Source organism: Tachypleus tridentatus, chromosome 8, assembly GCF_004210375.1.
Source record: "Tachypleus tridentatus isolate NWPU-2018 chromosome 8, ASM421037v1, whole genome shotgun sequence".
Taxonomy (NCBI): Eukaryota; Metazoa; Arthropoda; class Merostomata; order Xiphosura; family Limulidae; genus Tachypleus; species Tachypleus tridentatus.
The window spans coordinates 55,946,557-55,963,523 of record NC_134832.1 but is presented as its reverse complement, the minus strand read 5'-3'; the positions used below and the strand labels follow the sequence as shown (position 1 = coordinate 55,963,523).

At 34.8% G+C, this 16,967-nt stretch overlaps 1 protein-coding gene across 1 annotated transcript in view; it reads left to right on the top strand.

The window, feature by feature from the left end:
* The window catches only part of LOC143222426 (lachesin-like), a 74,802-nt gene that overhangs the window by 46,978 nt on the left and 10,857 nt on the right, over window positions 1-16,967 (top strand). The window contains exons 3-6 of the mRNA XM_076448929.1: window positions 677-884; window positions 3,976-4,146; window positions 9,206-9,334; window positions 13,284-13,571. Coding sequence (XP_076305044.1) covers window positions 677-884; window positions 3,976-4,146; window positions 9,206-9,334; window positions 13,284-13,571 — 796 coding nt within the window. The remainder of the gene's footprint in view (window positions 1-676; window positions 885-3,975; window positions 4,147-9,205; window positions 9,335-13,283; window positions 13,572-16,967) is intronic.

The window sequence follows — 16,967 nt, the reverse complement described above, 5'->3', positions numbered from 1 at the left end:
GTAAACGAAACTGAAATTAAATAATATGTCGATTACAACTTAAATTTTTGAAGGAAAAAAAAGAACATAATAATTTTAATGCTTTGGTTCCACGATTATTGATTACACGATAAATTATGAATATCACATATATTTGTTTTAAGAAAGTTGACCAGGAAAACGTATCTGCAAGTTCTGACAAAATCACGATAATCAAAAACCTTCTAATTTTAATTCATTTCAATAATAACAAAATATTATTTGTTATCGAACAACAAGCTACACAATCGGCTATTTGTGTTGTACTCACCACTGGTATCGAAAGCCAGTTTTCAGCGTTATAAGCCTTCAGACTTATCGCTGGGCTGGTGGGGAAGACAGAAATATTGTATTAGTTAAAAAGGATATTAAATATATTAATATTCTATTAAATAGGTTCTAATGAATCAAACGGCTATCTGCGCTTTGCTCAGTACGGAAAGTCGAACCCTGTACTTTAGTGTTGTAAGTTCGTAAACATACTTTTGACCCACCTGGTAAAGTAGACATTTCAGGCTTTGACAAATGGATCTAAATGATTAGATTCAGATTTATATTTCCGGTGTATGGAAGGCGGAGGCATTATTTAACGCATTCTCGGATAACATGGTTAGAGACAGATGGCGTGTAAATTAACCGGTGTTTAATATTTCTTTAGGTAGCCTGGTTGAGAATGGAAAGCAAAACAATCCTGACAATTCGTCACAAGGTGATAACCAGAAACTACAGAATAGACCTGAGCCACGGAGATCGTCGAAACTGGATTCTCCACATCAAGAATGTCCAGGAGTCTGATAAGGGAGGCTACATGTGTCAGATTAACACTGTTCCCATGAAGAGTCAAGTTGGCTATCTAGACGTAGTTGGTGAGTAAGCTATCTAATGGGAAGATTCAGTCAACTGTTGGATAAAACTAGTAAATGGTGATTCTGTTGCTGGTCAGTGCTATCAAATACATTGGTTGGAAACTTATTCAGGATAGAATCAGTTATTCGCCAATGAACTATTAAGTAAGTAGGAGCTCACTTAAAGGTTTATTCGTGACTGGCTAATAATAACATTGCCAGTGGTTTCTATTCTTTATTAAACTATTATGTTTACAGTAAGATTTGTTGCACTAAACACTCGTGACTTTAAGTTATTCGATATGTGTCTCGTGATCCTTATTAAGCACAAAGCTACATAATGGGCTACCTGTGGCGTTCCCACCAGACTTCGTCTGGAGGAGGGCTTACATTGCGATCTGAATTTCAACCTGAATATTTTGACAAATTATTAAGACAGTGTTTTACTTTCTGTACTCGTTTATTAACCTTGAAATTTATTATTCAGAAAAAAGCAAACAAACTTATCGTTCGTCAAATATCCGATGAGGATTTAAATGGTGAATTCGAATTCCTCATGAAAAAAAACGTTTGCTTGTTTTCTAATTTTGCTCGAAGCTACACGAAGGTTATATGATATATTAAAAAAAGAAAAAATATTCACGTGATAAAATGTTAATAAAGCCCATTCTTTCTTTTCAGAGAAATAAGCAATATTTCCTAAGCTATACAATGTCTACAAAGATATCGATATGTAGCCCTATGAACGTAATTCTTAACCTGAAGATAAACGTCAATAATAGAAAACTATTCGAAGGATCTAGAAAGATGTTTACTCTCTCCAATCATTTTCTGCATCGTTTACAGGCCTAAGCCGTTAAGGTTTCTTATATGTTTAAACACTCACCTGGAAATAAAATGGCGAACGAACCTTTCTTTCTGAGGTGTGTGATTCATATAAGACGGTGATATATTAGCGGGACGTCAAGTACGTTTGTGATACAATAGCTTCATGGCAATATAAATTTTACATCTAGACTGGCAGACAGCTATTGGCGAAGATACGAAGTTTACTACTTTTCATCTTTCAAAGAAAGTTATGCAAAAAACAAAACAAAACAGAAACGCTACATAATATATTATTGGACGTCTCGTCGTCGTCCAATAATATTTAGTTTCCAAAACACAAATATACTTAGCACTGGTTAAAGAAATTATGTGTATTAGATTAAGAGCAATGATAAATTGAGAGGTTGCCCATCTTGTTTCGGTTTGTCGCTCTAAGTTACTTGTGAGGTTAACCTAACCCTAATTTCTGTATGAATACGGTGTAAAACTGCACAAAACTTTAATGTTAGTGCAATGAATGTTTTTTGTAATGCAAGTTAATTTAGATATACGTTGTTGTTGCTACGTACAAAAGCTATATAAAACACATAGAGAAAACAGTTATGAAAAACAGCGGTAGGTGGCGCCGCAAAGTAACCTCAGAACACAATAAAGTCTATTTCATCTGAAGAAACATTGGTATTAATTCCGGTCACGTCAAATGCTCGGCACGCCCTCCGTCCGTTTCAACAAGAAACTTCAGACGAGTTTATGACGTGATAAACAAGAAGTACAAAACGTATTTTGAGGGACGTGAATCGCCTAATGTTAAATATAATATTTTGTCCAAGTAATAGCATTGATAGCTGTGACGATCGTACAAATAGATAAGTAAGTAAATAGGCTTTGATATCAAGCTGACATTTTTAACAGCAATTCCTAGCAATGTGACTAGAACGCGATTTCAGGGTTAATTTTCAATGAAATTCCTCGTTTTCTTTTCCCCTTTTATAAATGTGTTTCGCGTTTGTTTTTATACGTCTGTGTTAACCGGAGAAACTGAATGTTCCAGGGTTATTACCTATACCATTACGTTTTCATCTATTTTATGCTGAGTTTTCGTCTTAGTGCATTAAATAATAGCACATGTGTTTTTCTTTTCTTAGCTGGAAATGTTTTCTTATTGTAGGGCCCGGCATAGCCAGGTCGATAAGGCACTCGACTCGTAATCTGAGCGTCGCGGGTTCGAATAACCGTCACACAAAACATGCTAAAAATGTTTCAGTCAATCCCACTATTCGTTGGTAAAAGAGTAGCCAAAGAGTTGGCGGTGGGTGGTGACGACTAGCTGCCTTCCCTCCAGTCTTACACTGGAAAATTAGGGACGGCTAGCGCAGATTGCCCTCGTGTAGCTTTGCGCGAAATTCAAAACAACCAAACCTTGTATTGTAACGTCTTCTCCCCAGTGCTGATCTAATTCGTTATATAGGTTAGATTTGGATGGATTTCCGCACATTATTGTTTTTGTTATATTGTCTAACTTGAATCCATAATTTTCACAAAGTCTACCATCAATAAAAAGCAAATATTGAAAAACATCTTTTGTGAACTTTCTCGAAAAACCAACAAAGGGAATTTGCAAATATCAGAAATTTTCAATTTCAACGACTTAATCCATTTCAGTTTAGGAGATTCAGAAAGCGAGGTAAATGGATGCTCTCTTCAAAGATTACGCGTATGTAAAAGCAACCTGCACAAAGTCGTACCGGTATTCTAAAAGAGATTTAAGACTCCAGTCGGTGAAAACGTGGTACTGGTGATGAGCCTAAGATAAGAACAGGAATTTCAAAAGTCTCCTTTGGGTCCAGCCTTAACGGTGTCCGAAGTACTGGTGATAAGCTTTGGTCTAGAGTGATTGGATCTCTGCCTCTTTATTTATTCGGCCTGTCATGGCCAAGCGTGTTAAGGCGTGCGACTCGTAATCTGAGGGTCGCGGGTTCGCATCCCCATCGCGCCAAACATGCTCGCCCTTTCAGCCGTGGGGGCGTTATAATGTGACAGTCAATCCCACTATTCGTTGGTAAAAGAGTAGCCCAAGAGTTGGCGGTGGGTGGTGATGACTAGCTGCCTTCCCTCTAGTCTTACACTGTTAACTTAGGGACGGCTAGCACAGATAGCCCTCGAGTAGCTTTCTGCGAAATTCCAAAACAAACAAACAAACCTTATTTATTCAGCGCGACACCTAGTGTGCGTTGAAAACACCACATCCTCACTTTTAGTACTTTCTCTTTCCTATCTTCTCTAGTACCACCGGTTATCATTGACGCCGAAAGTGACACTGACGTTCTGGCACGAGAAGGTTCAAATGTCACGATGAGATGTCGCGCGAAAGGTTATCCTGTCCCCGAGATTACGTGGAAGAGAGAAGACGGTCAACCTGTCTCTGTAGGTCTTTGGCAGAACGACCTCGATCAGGGTAAGAAAAGGTTTGTCTGAAGTAAATTTTTACAATGAACCAAATATCTTACCCTCATGTATTTGAAGTCACTTTATCATAGAAATGATGAAAAATTGATGTGATATAGACGTGTAGATGTACTTACTGCCTGATTTGAAAGCATCACCAACACAGTTTGTTTTTACATTTCAAATATATAACTGTAAAACAGTACATGAACGTATTCGGCAACGACTCTGCTGTCAGTCATATAAATTTTATGTTCGAACTTCGTTTCACGAAATATTAAGTTTTAATAATAACAACATTGAATACGATATACGAGGCTAGAAGACAAGAATGTTACGCTTTGTTCTTACGTATTGAACGTCTCTTTAAACATTGTATCATATACGTGTTCACGTATCACAGAATGGAGCGGCTTTATCGTAGGACATATGGCATTGAATTTATTGTTAAAAGTTGTTTGTGTAATAACATTACTGCAATGACAACAAGATAAATTCAGTAAAACCTGATTCAGGTCTATATTCAGAACAGCAAGAAATTCAAAGTACAAACATTCTAAACACATACACACACTTGTACAACCGTAGTTTTGTTAATTATTTGAAAAACGTAAATAATAGTATATAACATAAGTTTTGTTCCAGTGTAGTATGTGTTATTTCTTAATTGCTTATGTTGTAAAAGTACAGAAAATGGTCATTATTCCCTTCAAACTTTGCTTTTGTGACCTGATTAACGAAATTTATAATTTAACCTATTTTCTATGTAAAAACGGGCAAATTTGCACATTTTCATTTACATAATGTCTGAATAAAACAACATATGAATCAAGATTTACATGTATTTACACTAAAGTTATACAAACATGTTTAGAAGTGAGTATGTTTGTTTTTGAATTTCGCACAAAGCTACTCGAAGGCTATCTGTGCTAGCCGTCCCTAATTTAGCAGTGTAAGACTAAAGGAAAGGCAGCTAGTCATCACCACCCACCGCCAACTCTTAGGCTACTCTTTTACCAACGAATAGTGGAATTGACCGTAACATTATAACGCCCCCACGGCTGAAAGGGCGAGCATGTTTGGCGCGACTGGGATGCGAACTCGCGACCCACAGATTACGAGTCGCACGCCTCAACACGCTTGGCCATGCCGGGCCTTTAGAAGTAGTAGTTTTTCGAGATTTGCGACTGTTATGTAAATCACTTTCACGTATCAGATCCCAAATATAGTCTCCCATCACGTTTTCATTATACGCTCATAGGTCACAAAAGTAGAGTTTGAAAAGAAAAATAGGTCTTTTAGGCATAAAAAATTGGGAAATAACACTTTCTGTCCAGAAACAAGAAAAAGTAAACATTTTGTTACATAGTGTAATTAGTAGCTTAATAATTAAAAGTAAGTTTAATAAATGAATTATCTTCCTATTGTCCCCCGCTAGTACAGCGGTATGTCTACGAATTTACAACGCTCAAATTAGGGTTCTATTCCCTCGGTGGGGTCAGCAGATATCCCGATGTGGCTTTGCTATAAAAAAACAAACACACCCACATCTTAATTTCAACTTTCAAGCACGGACAAATAACACAACTCCTAAACTGAAAAACTCAACGAAGTTGTAGCTTGTTTTTGTGCATGCGTGTTAATAAAAATAAACTGGTCAAGTTTTGCATTGTAGCAAAGAAAGTGTCATGCGGAATAACATTTTATACTGAAGACCATGCCAAACAGTTTTCTGGACAATTACTGAGAGATTCTCCAATTAGACGCATAAAATCTGAAAACTCTAGACAATGGAATAATATTTTATACTGAAGACCATGCCAAACAGTTTTCTGGACAATTACTGATAGATTCTCCAATTAGACGCATAAAATCTGAAAACTCTAGACAATGGAATAACATTTTATACTGAAGACCATGCCAAACTGTTTTCTGGACAATTACTGAGAGATTCTCCAATTAGACGCATAAAATCTGAAAACTCTAGACAATGGAATAACATTTTATACTGAAGACCATGCCAAACAGTTTTCTGGACAATTACTGAGAGATTCTCCAATTAGACGCATAAAATCTGAAAACTCTAGACAATGGAATAACATTTTTTACTGAAGACCATGCCAAACAGTTTTCTGGACAATTACAGAGAGATTCTCCAATTAGACGCATAAGATCTGAAAACTCTAGACAATGGAATAACATTTTATACTGAAGACCATATCAAACAGTTTTCTGGACAATTACTGAGAGATTCTCCAATTAGACGCATAAGATCTGAAAACTCTAGACAATGGAATAACATTTTATACTGAAGACCATATCAAACAGTTTTCTGGACAATTACTGATAGATTCTCCAATTAGACGCATAAAATCTGAAAACTCTAGACAATGGAATAACATTTTATACTGAAGACCATGCCAAACTGTTTTCTGGACAATTACTGAGAGATTCTCCAATTAGACGCATAAAATCTGAAAACTCTAGACAATGGAATAACATTTTATACTGAAGACCATGCCAAACAGTTTTCTGGACAATTACTGAGAGATTCTCCAATTAGACGCATAAAATCTGAAAACTCTAGACAATGGAATAACATTTTTTACTGAAGACCATGCCAAACAGTTTTCTGGACAATTACAGAGAGATTCTCCAATTAGACGCATAAGATCTGAAAACTCTAGACAATGGAATAACATTTTATACTGAAGACCATGCCAAACAGTTTTCTGGACAATTACTGAGAGATTCTCCAATTAGACGCATAAGATCTGAAAACTCTAGACAATGGAATAACATTTTATACTGAAGACCATATCAAATAGTTTTCTGGACAATTACTGAGAGATTCTCCAATTAGACGCATAAGATCTGAAAACTCTAGACAATGGAACAACATTTTATACTGAAGACCATATCAAACAGTTTTCTGGACAATTACAGAGAGATTCTCCAATTAGACGCATAAGATCTGAAAACTCTAGACAATGGAATAACATTTTATACTGAAGACCATGCCAAACAGTTTTATGGACAATTACTGAGAGATTCTCCAATTAGACGCATAAGATCTAAAAACTCTAGATTATGATTATGCTAGAAATGAATCTTATATTTGGATTTATGTTAATTGCATTGAAGTCGCAAGTCATCTTATTATAAACAATGATTTAAAAACTGAGGACTGTCCGAGTCATTTGTATTCTTTCGGAACGTTTGTTATTTTGATCATTATCCATAAATATGAGTATGTGTCATGTCAGTAATTTTATAGTGTCCACCTAGTCAATTTTTTTTATAATATCCATCGAAGGGGATGTTGTCTACAGCTTATATAACTGTTTGAATGATTTCCTCTTAGAGGTCATATAATCTCTCCAAAAGAGGACCAAAAAACTGTCTGGAGAAATTATACGTTTTAACTAGTCGCACCACCGTACCGTATTGTGTTGTCTGTCAGTCAGTCAGTAGAGGCTAAAATGACGCCACATAAGGGACGCTTAACGTTGCCATTTGTACTGTCGTGACGTCAGTAAAACGTGCGTGTACCATGAACCACGAGAAGAATTATGTAAGATACTACACAGCATGATATTTGAACTCCAATGGTAAAAAATAAAAATATTTGTTACTCTTCAATTTCGTTTTATTTACTTTGAAACTGAACGCTTTCAGGAACTGCAGAAGTACATATAGTTAGTTTATTACCTGCATATAACACTGCTTTTTGTTTGTTTTGGAATTTCGCACAAAGCTACTCGAGGGCTATCTGTGCTAGCCGTCCCTAATTTAGCAGTGTAAGACCAGTGGGAAGGCAGCTAGTCATCACCACCCACCGCCAACTCTTGGGCTACTCTTTTACCGACGAATAGTGGGATTGACCGTCACATTATAATGCCCCCACGGCTGGGAGAGCGAGCATGTTTGGCGCGACTCGGGCGCGAACCCGCGACCCTCAGATTACGAAGTGCACGCCTTAACGCGCTAGGCCATGCCAGGCCTATAACACTGCTAATAAAATTATACTGGCTGTTATGAAATTAGGCGGAAGAAAGATGGATTGAACTGAAAGAAGTGAGAAAGTGGCCGGATTTTGGGAAGCCCATAAAAGATTATGGGGTTTCAATACCCTAAGCCATTTGGAAGTGACCGGAATGAGCGCGTGCCTGTACAAGTTCATCCATGTTGATCATAAGAGAAAGGTTATTACGTGATACTGGGAGAAGTGTTGAAAAAACCAAAAACATTGAAACATAACAAAGACATTAAATATTGTTATACAAACAACGCTGTTCTCTTCATGCAATATTTTGCCCAAAACATTTATTGGAAATCAACAATATAAATAAAAGCTGTTTAACTATTTGATTAAGTTCAATACCTTCCAGAGTCTCATGCAAAAAAACAACGTTTTTCTGACCACCTATATCTTTATAGGAAAGTTTGCCTGTCAGAAGACAACGTAAGACTGTAGAGAATGCAGAACATTTTCCAAACTGGTTTCTGTGATAGTTACTTCCATTTATTATGTTTAGTGTTTGTAACTGTTTTAACTGTTAAAATATAATATTATATTCTGTTATTACTACAGTAAAATACTATTTGTAATTTTTTCCCTCCTGACTTTGATGGCTAATCATTTGCTTTTAGCTCATTTCTGATTACAGTAAATAAAGATGCGTTTTTATTTTACTGAATAATCGCGTGTTTTTACTTATTTCTGCCTGTTGTCACTTATCATTAGTTGTTATGGCATTTTTTCCCGTAACTAAGTCTCATGAAAATATGCAATAACGTATGTACACAAAAATAATGTGCTTATGACAGACAACATGAAAGAAGCTTTCTTATATTAAAATAATGAGTTACAGCAGAAATTATATTCTAACAATATTTATTATATTTACGGAAACCTGTAGTTGAGCATCTATTTAATCTTCTGTACACAAAAAACACAGAGCATTCACCAGCTTGTAAAAACAGTTTTAAGGCTGAAATGTTTATTTGTTGAATAGCGGTATTGTTTTCCGAGTTTAAACAACACCATGATCTTTTGTGTTTTTCAGACATCTCGCACACTGGGGAAAGCTTAACGGTCACCAAGGTCAGTAGACTACACATGGGTGCTTATCTGTGCATCGCTTCCAATGGAGTACAACCCTCTATTAGTAGACGGGTGGTTCTGCACGTGCACTGTAAGAATGAGTTAACATTCTCATGTTTTGTAGTCAGGAACATTGTACCTGATCTCACATAAAGATATATATACATGTATAGTATATGTTTATGTGTGTATATATATATATATACATCTATAATATGTGTTTATGTGTGGATGTAATATATATTTATGTCTCTTTTGTGTGTGTGTGTATATATATATATATACATGTTTATGTGTATATTTATGTATATATATACATATCCAAGTTTATTGGGATGAATTTCTCTTTGAAAAGACATTTCAATATAACAGTAAAAAAAAACCCAAGACTTTTGTTAGTTCATTAGTTTATAGTAAAATCTATGTTTCAGCTACACGTAAATGACTTAGTCATTAACTTGTTATAAAAACACTGTTATCTCGAGTTTTTATCATAGTAGCGTTCGGGGGACTCAGTTTGCTTTAATTTATATAAATATAATATATCAACACCTATCGAAGCTATATAAGTGTCGTATGGTTAGAACAAATTATCCATATCTGTCATATGGATAAGATCTGCGACTAGTTTCTTCAATCCATATTTACAATATTTTATCAACCTAGTTTAGATCTGTGACTGGTTTCTTCAATCCATATTTACAATATTTTATCAACCTAGTTTAGATCTGTGACTAGTTTCTTCAATCCATATTTACAATATTTTATCAACCTAGTTTAGATCTGTGACTCGTTTCTTCAATCCATATTTACAATATTTTATCAATCCAGTTTAGATCTGTGACTCGTTTCTTCAATCCATATTTACAATATTTTATCAATCCAGTTTAGATCTGTGACTCGTTTCTTCAATCCATATTTACAATATTTTATCAATCCAGTTTAGATCTGTGACTCGTTTCTTCAATCCATATTTACAATATTTTATCAACCTAGTTTAGATCTGTGACTCGTTTTTTCAATCCATATTTACAATATTTTATCAATCCAGTTTAGATCTCTGACTCGTTTCTTCAATCCATATTTACAATATTTTATCAATCCAGTTTAGATCTGTGACTCGTTTCTTCAATCCATATTTACAATATTTTATCAACCTAGTTTAGATCTGTGACTCGTTTTTTCAATCCATATTTACAATATTTTATCAATCCAGTTTAGATCTCTGACTCGTTTCTTCAATCCATATTTACAATATTTTATCAATCCAGTTTAGATCTGTGACTCGTTTCTTCAATCCATATTTACAATATTTTATCAACCTAGTTTAGATCTGTGACTCGTTTCTTCAATCCATATTTACAATATTTTATCAATCCAGTTTAGATTTCTGACTCGTTTCTTCAATCCATATTTACAATATTTTATCAATCCAGATTAGATCTGTGACTCGTTTCTTCAATCCATATTTACAATATTTTATCAATCCAGTTTTTCTACATGAGCAAGAAAATTACTTCTTTTGAACTAAATCGCTTCATTGTTTTGTTTGTGGTTTTTGTCGGAAACAACCGTTGTTACAAAGTATGTATTGTATTCTCACATGTATGTATATCCATCTGTTGTTCATACTATCTTAGTTAATATTATAACGGTTAAAGTGTCTCTTCTTCTTGGCTTGAACAGAGACACTTCAATGATACCACCAGCAATATAAACATAAATATATATATGAACAGTTTGCTAAATATTTGTATCGTATTTTACTCAGTTTGATTTGTTTAACCAAACACGTTCACATTTCTAGTTCGACGGTCATAAATTGTCTTTGATAATAACAACATTATCAACATATGTAAGAAATATTTTATACTAATGAGAACTAAATGAAAATTTTGTTTCTTAAAAAAACAATTTCCTCTTGTACCTACGATAATTTATCCTAGACGTACATATTTACCACATGTTCTTTGTAAAAAAAAACAAAACACGAAGTAAAGTACCTTTGTCATCCGATGCTAAACATCAGTTATAATTATAACCCAATTACCGAAACATTTTAAAACAAAAATCAATATGGTTAAAGGTCAAACATTATTTTTGCTTCTGTGAAGGGTTTCCTAATCGAAGATAAGGAACGTACGTGATCTCTTACGGTGGACTGAAATAGAAGACAGAAATGCAATTAGAGCTAAAGACACTGAAGAGATTTAATGGCAGATTCATCTTAAAGATTTCCAGTTTTCCTGATTAATATTCTTTCATAGTAAAAATATTTAGCTTTCTTTTATGTCCTTGGCTGCGTTGTTTATGAAAAATTAAACAACAAACAGAGAACGTAGAAATGTTATTATGAAATTATTATTTGGAACATTGTTTTCTTTCTTGACTTTGTAAACACTTTACGAAAATTCTTTTGTATTTCGTTTTATCATGGTGTAATCTAAGAGTGAAAATATGTATGAAAAGTCACATATCTTTTACCAAAAGTAAGTATTTTACGTATTTTACTTCCAAGCGTATAGTCACGCCATCGAACTAAATGTTTCACATGTAAGAATACAATGACGTCTTCGAACTATTTTACTTGTAAGTATATAGTCACGTCAACGAAATAAAAAAATTACTTGTAAGTGTAATGCTTAAGTTATTGAACCAAATGTTATATTAAGTGCAGTTTTCAATTCATTAAATTAATTATGTTATTACAGATGTACTTGTCGCACCAATCACACACGTCTGAACGTACAAAATATTATGAGAGAGAGGGGGTCATAAATTAACATAAATTACCTTACAAAAAAACAATAGCGTTTTAAAATAACAATCAACAAACCATTTCACATTTTTCACATTTTACATTACGTAAAAAAATACAAATTAAACTCTTTGTTGTGTAACACAAAATCGCTTCCTTCATTTTCCATATTTGATGTGAGAAGTCTTTCAAAATGGCTTTTACACATATCGACTGGCATAGAAAAATACCAAGTATAAGCTGTTGTCAACAGAGGGCTCACTTTAATTATTGAAGCACGTGCCATCCGGGTCCCATCTGGTTCGCACGTTTGTGATATCGTGAGCGTTTTACTTTCATGTGTACTATTCAGTTCGATGAACTAATTATTTTACTTTTCAACGTATATTTCAGGTTTCTATATTAAGTATCTCACTTTCAAGTGCTAATTCAGGTAATTTAACTGAGTTTACTTTCAAGCACTGTTAGCCGTCAGTGTAAGTTGTTGTTGTTTTGAATTAAGCACAAAGCTACACAACGGGCTATCTGTGCTCTGCCCACCACGGGTATCGAAACCCGGATTTTAGCGTTGTAAGTCCGCAGACATACCGCTGAGCCACTGGGGGGCGTCAGTGTAAGGATTTTAACTCCAAGCGTTGTAACGTATTACCAAACTAAATATGTAACTTTCACGTGTATATTCATTTCACTAGACTAAATACCTTACCTTCAAGCGTTCGCCGGTGGGACAGCTGTAAGTCTTCGGTTTTACAACGCTAAAACGAGGGGTTCGATTCCCCTCGATAGACATAACAGATAGCCCGATGTTGCTTTACTAGAAAAAACATACACACACCTTTTCAAGTGTCGCATTATCAAACTAAATCTTATATTTTCAAGTATCGAAACTCAATGTTTTATTTTCAAGTATAATATTCAGAACAGTGTATTAACTACTTTTAATCGCAAGCGTAGTTGTGACGTCAGTAAAATTAACGATACCATTAACTTATTTAAGCTTGAGCTAATTTTTTGTTAATTCTATCTCTTTAACTACAGTAAAACTTTATTTAGATGTTTTGAATGTTACGTTATTGAAGAAATACTGAGGAGGTTGGTTATTGAGTTTCTTAGATTATAAGATATTTTCTCCAATCTTACGCTGTTGTGCAATAAGTAATGAATGTTGCCCATAAGTACTTATGCAAACAAACAAACTAGAAAAATAAAAAAAGGCAAATATTATCTACTAAGAAGTATATTAGTTATAGATTTCTGTGTTGTACTTGTTTTTGTAATAAAGTCACGCCGATGATCTGGGTCCCAAATCAACTGATTGGTTCACCGGTTGAAAACAACGTCACTTTGGAGTGCCACACCGAGGCGTATCCTGCTTCCATCAACTACTGGACAACTGAAAAAGGTGACATGTTAGTCACTGACCACAAATACCGTGTCAAAAACGAACACAAAACGTACAAAGTTCAGATGAAACTCACAATTTTAAAAATTCAACCAGACGATTTTGGAACGTACAACTGCCACGCCAGAAACTCCTTAGGGTCAACGGAGGGCACGATTCGCATTTATGGTATGTTCCGTATAAAATTTAAATTGCATTTAAATGATCAAGGTGTAAAACACCCTGTTTTATATGCTAATTAATGGTAAGTTTTCAATATATTTCAGACAGGTTTTATGCTTATGAGAAATAAATGAAAACTTGCATTTTTAGAAAATAATTTCTTCTACCTATGATAATTTAGCCTAAACTGCTGTATGTTCTTTGTAACAAATATGAATCAAAGTACCTTTGCCATCGGATGCTATGCGTCAGGTATTATCATAACCAAAAATTTATGGAGCGTAAAAGATATATATCACGCGACTAAGACCACGTCAGTTTGAAAACAAACCTTTGGGTTTCCTTCAATAAAATAGGCCCGGCATGGCCAGGTGTGTTAAGGCGTTCGACTCGTAATCTGAAAGTCGCGGGTTCGAATCCCGATCGCACAAAGATGTCCGCCCCTTTTCATCCGTGGGGGTGTTATAATGTGACGGTCAATCCCACTATTCGTTGGTAAAAGAGTATCCCAAGAGTTGGCGGTGGGTGGTGATGACTAGCTGTCTTCCCTCTAGTCTTACACTGATAAATTATAAACTTCTACAAAAAAACCCTTTTATAATGATTGGATTTTGTTAAAATAGGGCAATTAATAGAGCAGTTGACTTATTGAATAATGTTAATTCATCACAACACACACACAAAGGTTTCCCTTTCAACTTGTAAAATTGTTTGAAACAACACGATATCTGGGAAACAGTTTTCTAAGATTGACAGCTCGTTAGGCCTACTACTTCTCACCTTATCTACCTAGATGTAGCTAAACTTTGTTGTTTTACGGTATATAGAACATCAGCATAGAACTTTAAAAAACATGCAGAGTTTTAGACTAGTTAAACCTGCAAAACCTCTGCGTAAATATCACGTAATTTTAAAAAAAATATTCAAAATAGAGAATAAATAATAAGGATCATTGGATTTATACGTAAAATACGCTAGACAAACTATGCACCACACTCAAAGCGTTTTCAATAAAAATGTGTAGATATTTTACGTTATATCTATAATTTTATAGAACAGAACCATATTATATCACGAGTTACGAAACGTAAAATGTTATACACTATCAAAGTTGTGTGTCAAAAATGTTTTTATCTTAATAGTCTTGTATGGCTTTGCTATAAGAAAATACACACACACACATGGCTTTAAGTACTAGAATAAATATAAACAAGAATACAATTTATCTGAATACTTTATTTCTATAGAACCTAAAATTAAAACAAGTATTTTATTTGTGAACGAGAAAAAACAAAACTAGTAAGTGAAGTCTGAGTTAAAAGTCAGCCTTCTGATTAGAAACTCAATGATAAGACGTTTGGAAACTATTGTCACACGTAACTAGTTTGTAGAGCAGTAAAAATGCAAGTTGTATGCGAGGAATGCATAATAACAGATACGTATTTCTATGCATTTAGTTTTTTTTAAACTTGTGAGTGTGACAGGGGCAAATACATGATATTTACGTGAATAATGTAGCTGTTACGTTAAGGGCGTGTTACATGTACAGAGGAAGGAAAAGCGCCTGAATGAGTTATGTAATAATATACGTGTACAACGTATCATTTATTCAAGACGTAAGCTTTTGACATGTCCACTTTCCACGTAGCAAAACTGCGTGATGAATAGATAAATATGTGTAAACGAACTTTAGAAACTTGAGTGTAGTTGCCGAAAAGCAAAATCAGTGTATTCTATTGTTATTTGCGCATAAAAGACAGAAATAAAAATCTGACTGAGTTGACTTACGTGAAAGAATACAAGCCATTTTGTTCTTTTGTTTCACAAGTTATTCTCCGAACCAGTTTTGAACATGTTTGTTACAGGTCACTGTATCATGAACTGTAAACGGTTTATGCATGCTGCTGGTTTTGTATAAAGTATTCATTAGCTGGAACTGAATTCCAAGTTTACAATACACACGACTCGGGGAACAATGGTTTTTGGAATTTCGCGCAAAGATACTCGAAGGCTATCTGCGCTAGCCGTCCCTAATTTAGCAGTGTAAGACTAGAGGGAAGGCAGCTAGTCATCATTACTCACCGCCAACTCTTGGACTACTCTTTTACCAACGAATAGTGGGATTGACCGTCACACTATAACGCCCCTACGGTTGAAAGGGCGAGCATGTTTGATGCGACCGGGATTCCAACCCGCGACCCTCGGATTACAAGTCGAACGCCTTAACACACTTGGCCATGCCGGGCTATAGGGGAACAAACTCAGCTGTCTTAATATAAACTGCTTCTCGAAATTAAATAGCCGTTAATATAAAAAGGGGATTTTCTAGTGTTGGTGCTTCATTAGAAGCAAAGTTTGCGTGTATAAAAAACAAAACCAAAACCTAAAACACATACAATATAAGATAACTCTCAGAAAAGGTGTACTTAAGCCTGAAAAAAAAATCGTAATGAGTTGATATTAACCGTTTCTTACAGTAATTGTCTTATTTAGAGCAATTACTTTGCAGCTACAATTCTTAATTAGGAAGATAATCTCAATATCTATTATAACTTGTAGCCTTGGTTATCCCAAGATAATACCCTTCTGAAAGTAATAGCTTCTTAAATATAATAATCTCATTTAGTAGCTGCCTGGCAAAAGTACATTTTTTAACTGATGCAAATTGGCCATTTAGTTTTACTATTACTACAGTGGCCTTAGTTATCCCAGGAGAATGTCCTCTAATTTCGAAATCTTACGAAATATACTTGTCACCTGAGAGGGATGGACCAGGCAAGCTGAATATTTATTAAAGACTTATTGAGTCAAAATATCAGTTGGAAATTATCGAAATCAGTCCAACTGGTTATAAAAACATCAAGGTTATGATTTATAAAGTAAGTAACTGTTTATCCAGGAAGCAAAAATATGATGTACCCGAAGATAAACAGATGTTTAAAGAATGTTTATTTTACAAAAATACAGGGCATGACCAGGTGGGTTAAGGCGTTCGGCTCGCAATCCAAGGGTCGTGGGTTCGAATCCCCGTCACACCAAACATGCTCGCCCTTTCAGCCGTGGGCGCGTTATAATGTGACGGTCAATCCTACTATTCATTAGTAAAAGAGTAGCCTAAGAGTTGGCTTACACTCAGGATAGCCCTCGTGCAGCTTTGCGCGAAATTCCAAAACAAACTATAACAATGCAGTTTATGAAGACTGATAGAAACTACAATTTTCCTCCAGCATATTTATGAATTATTGAAAGCAACATTTATTATACGAAGAAATAATTCAATAAATAGTTAATGTTATATTAACTGTATAATGTTTAACTGTATCTCTTTTTCAATAACGTGGGTATATGCACCACTGTATTTGTTAAAATAACTTAACGATTTCGCATGTTATATATATATAA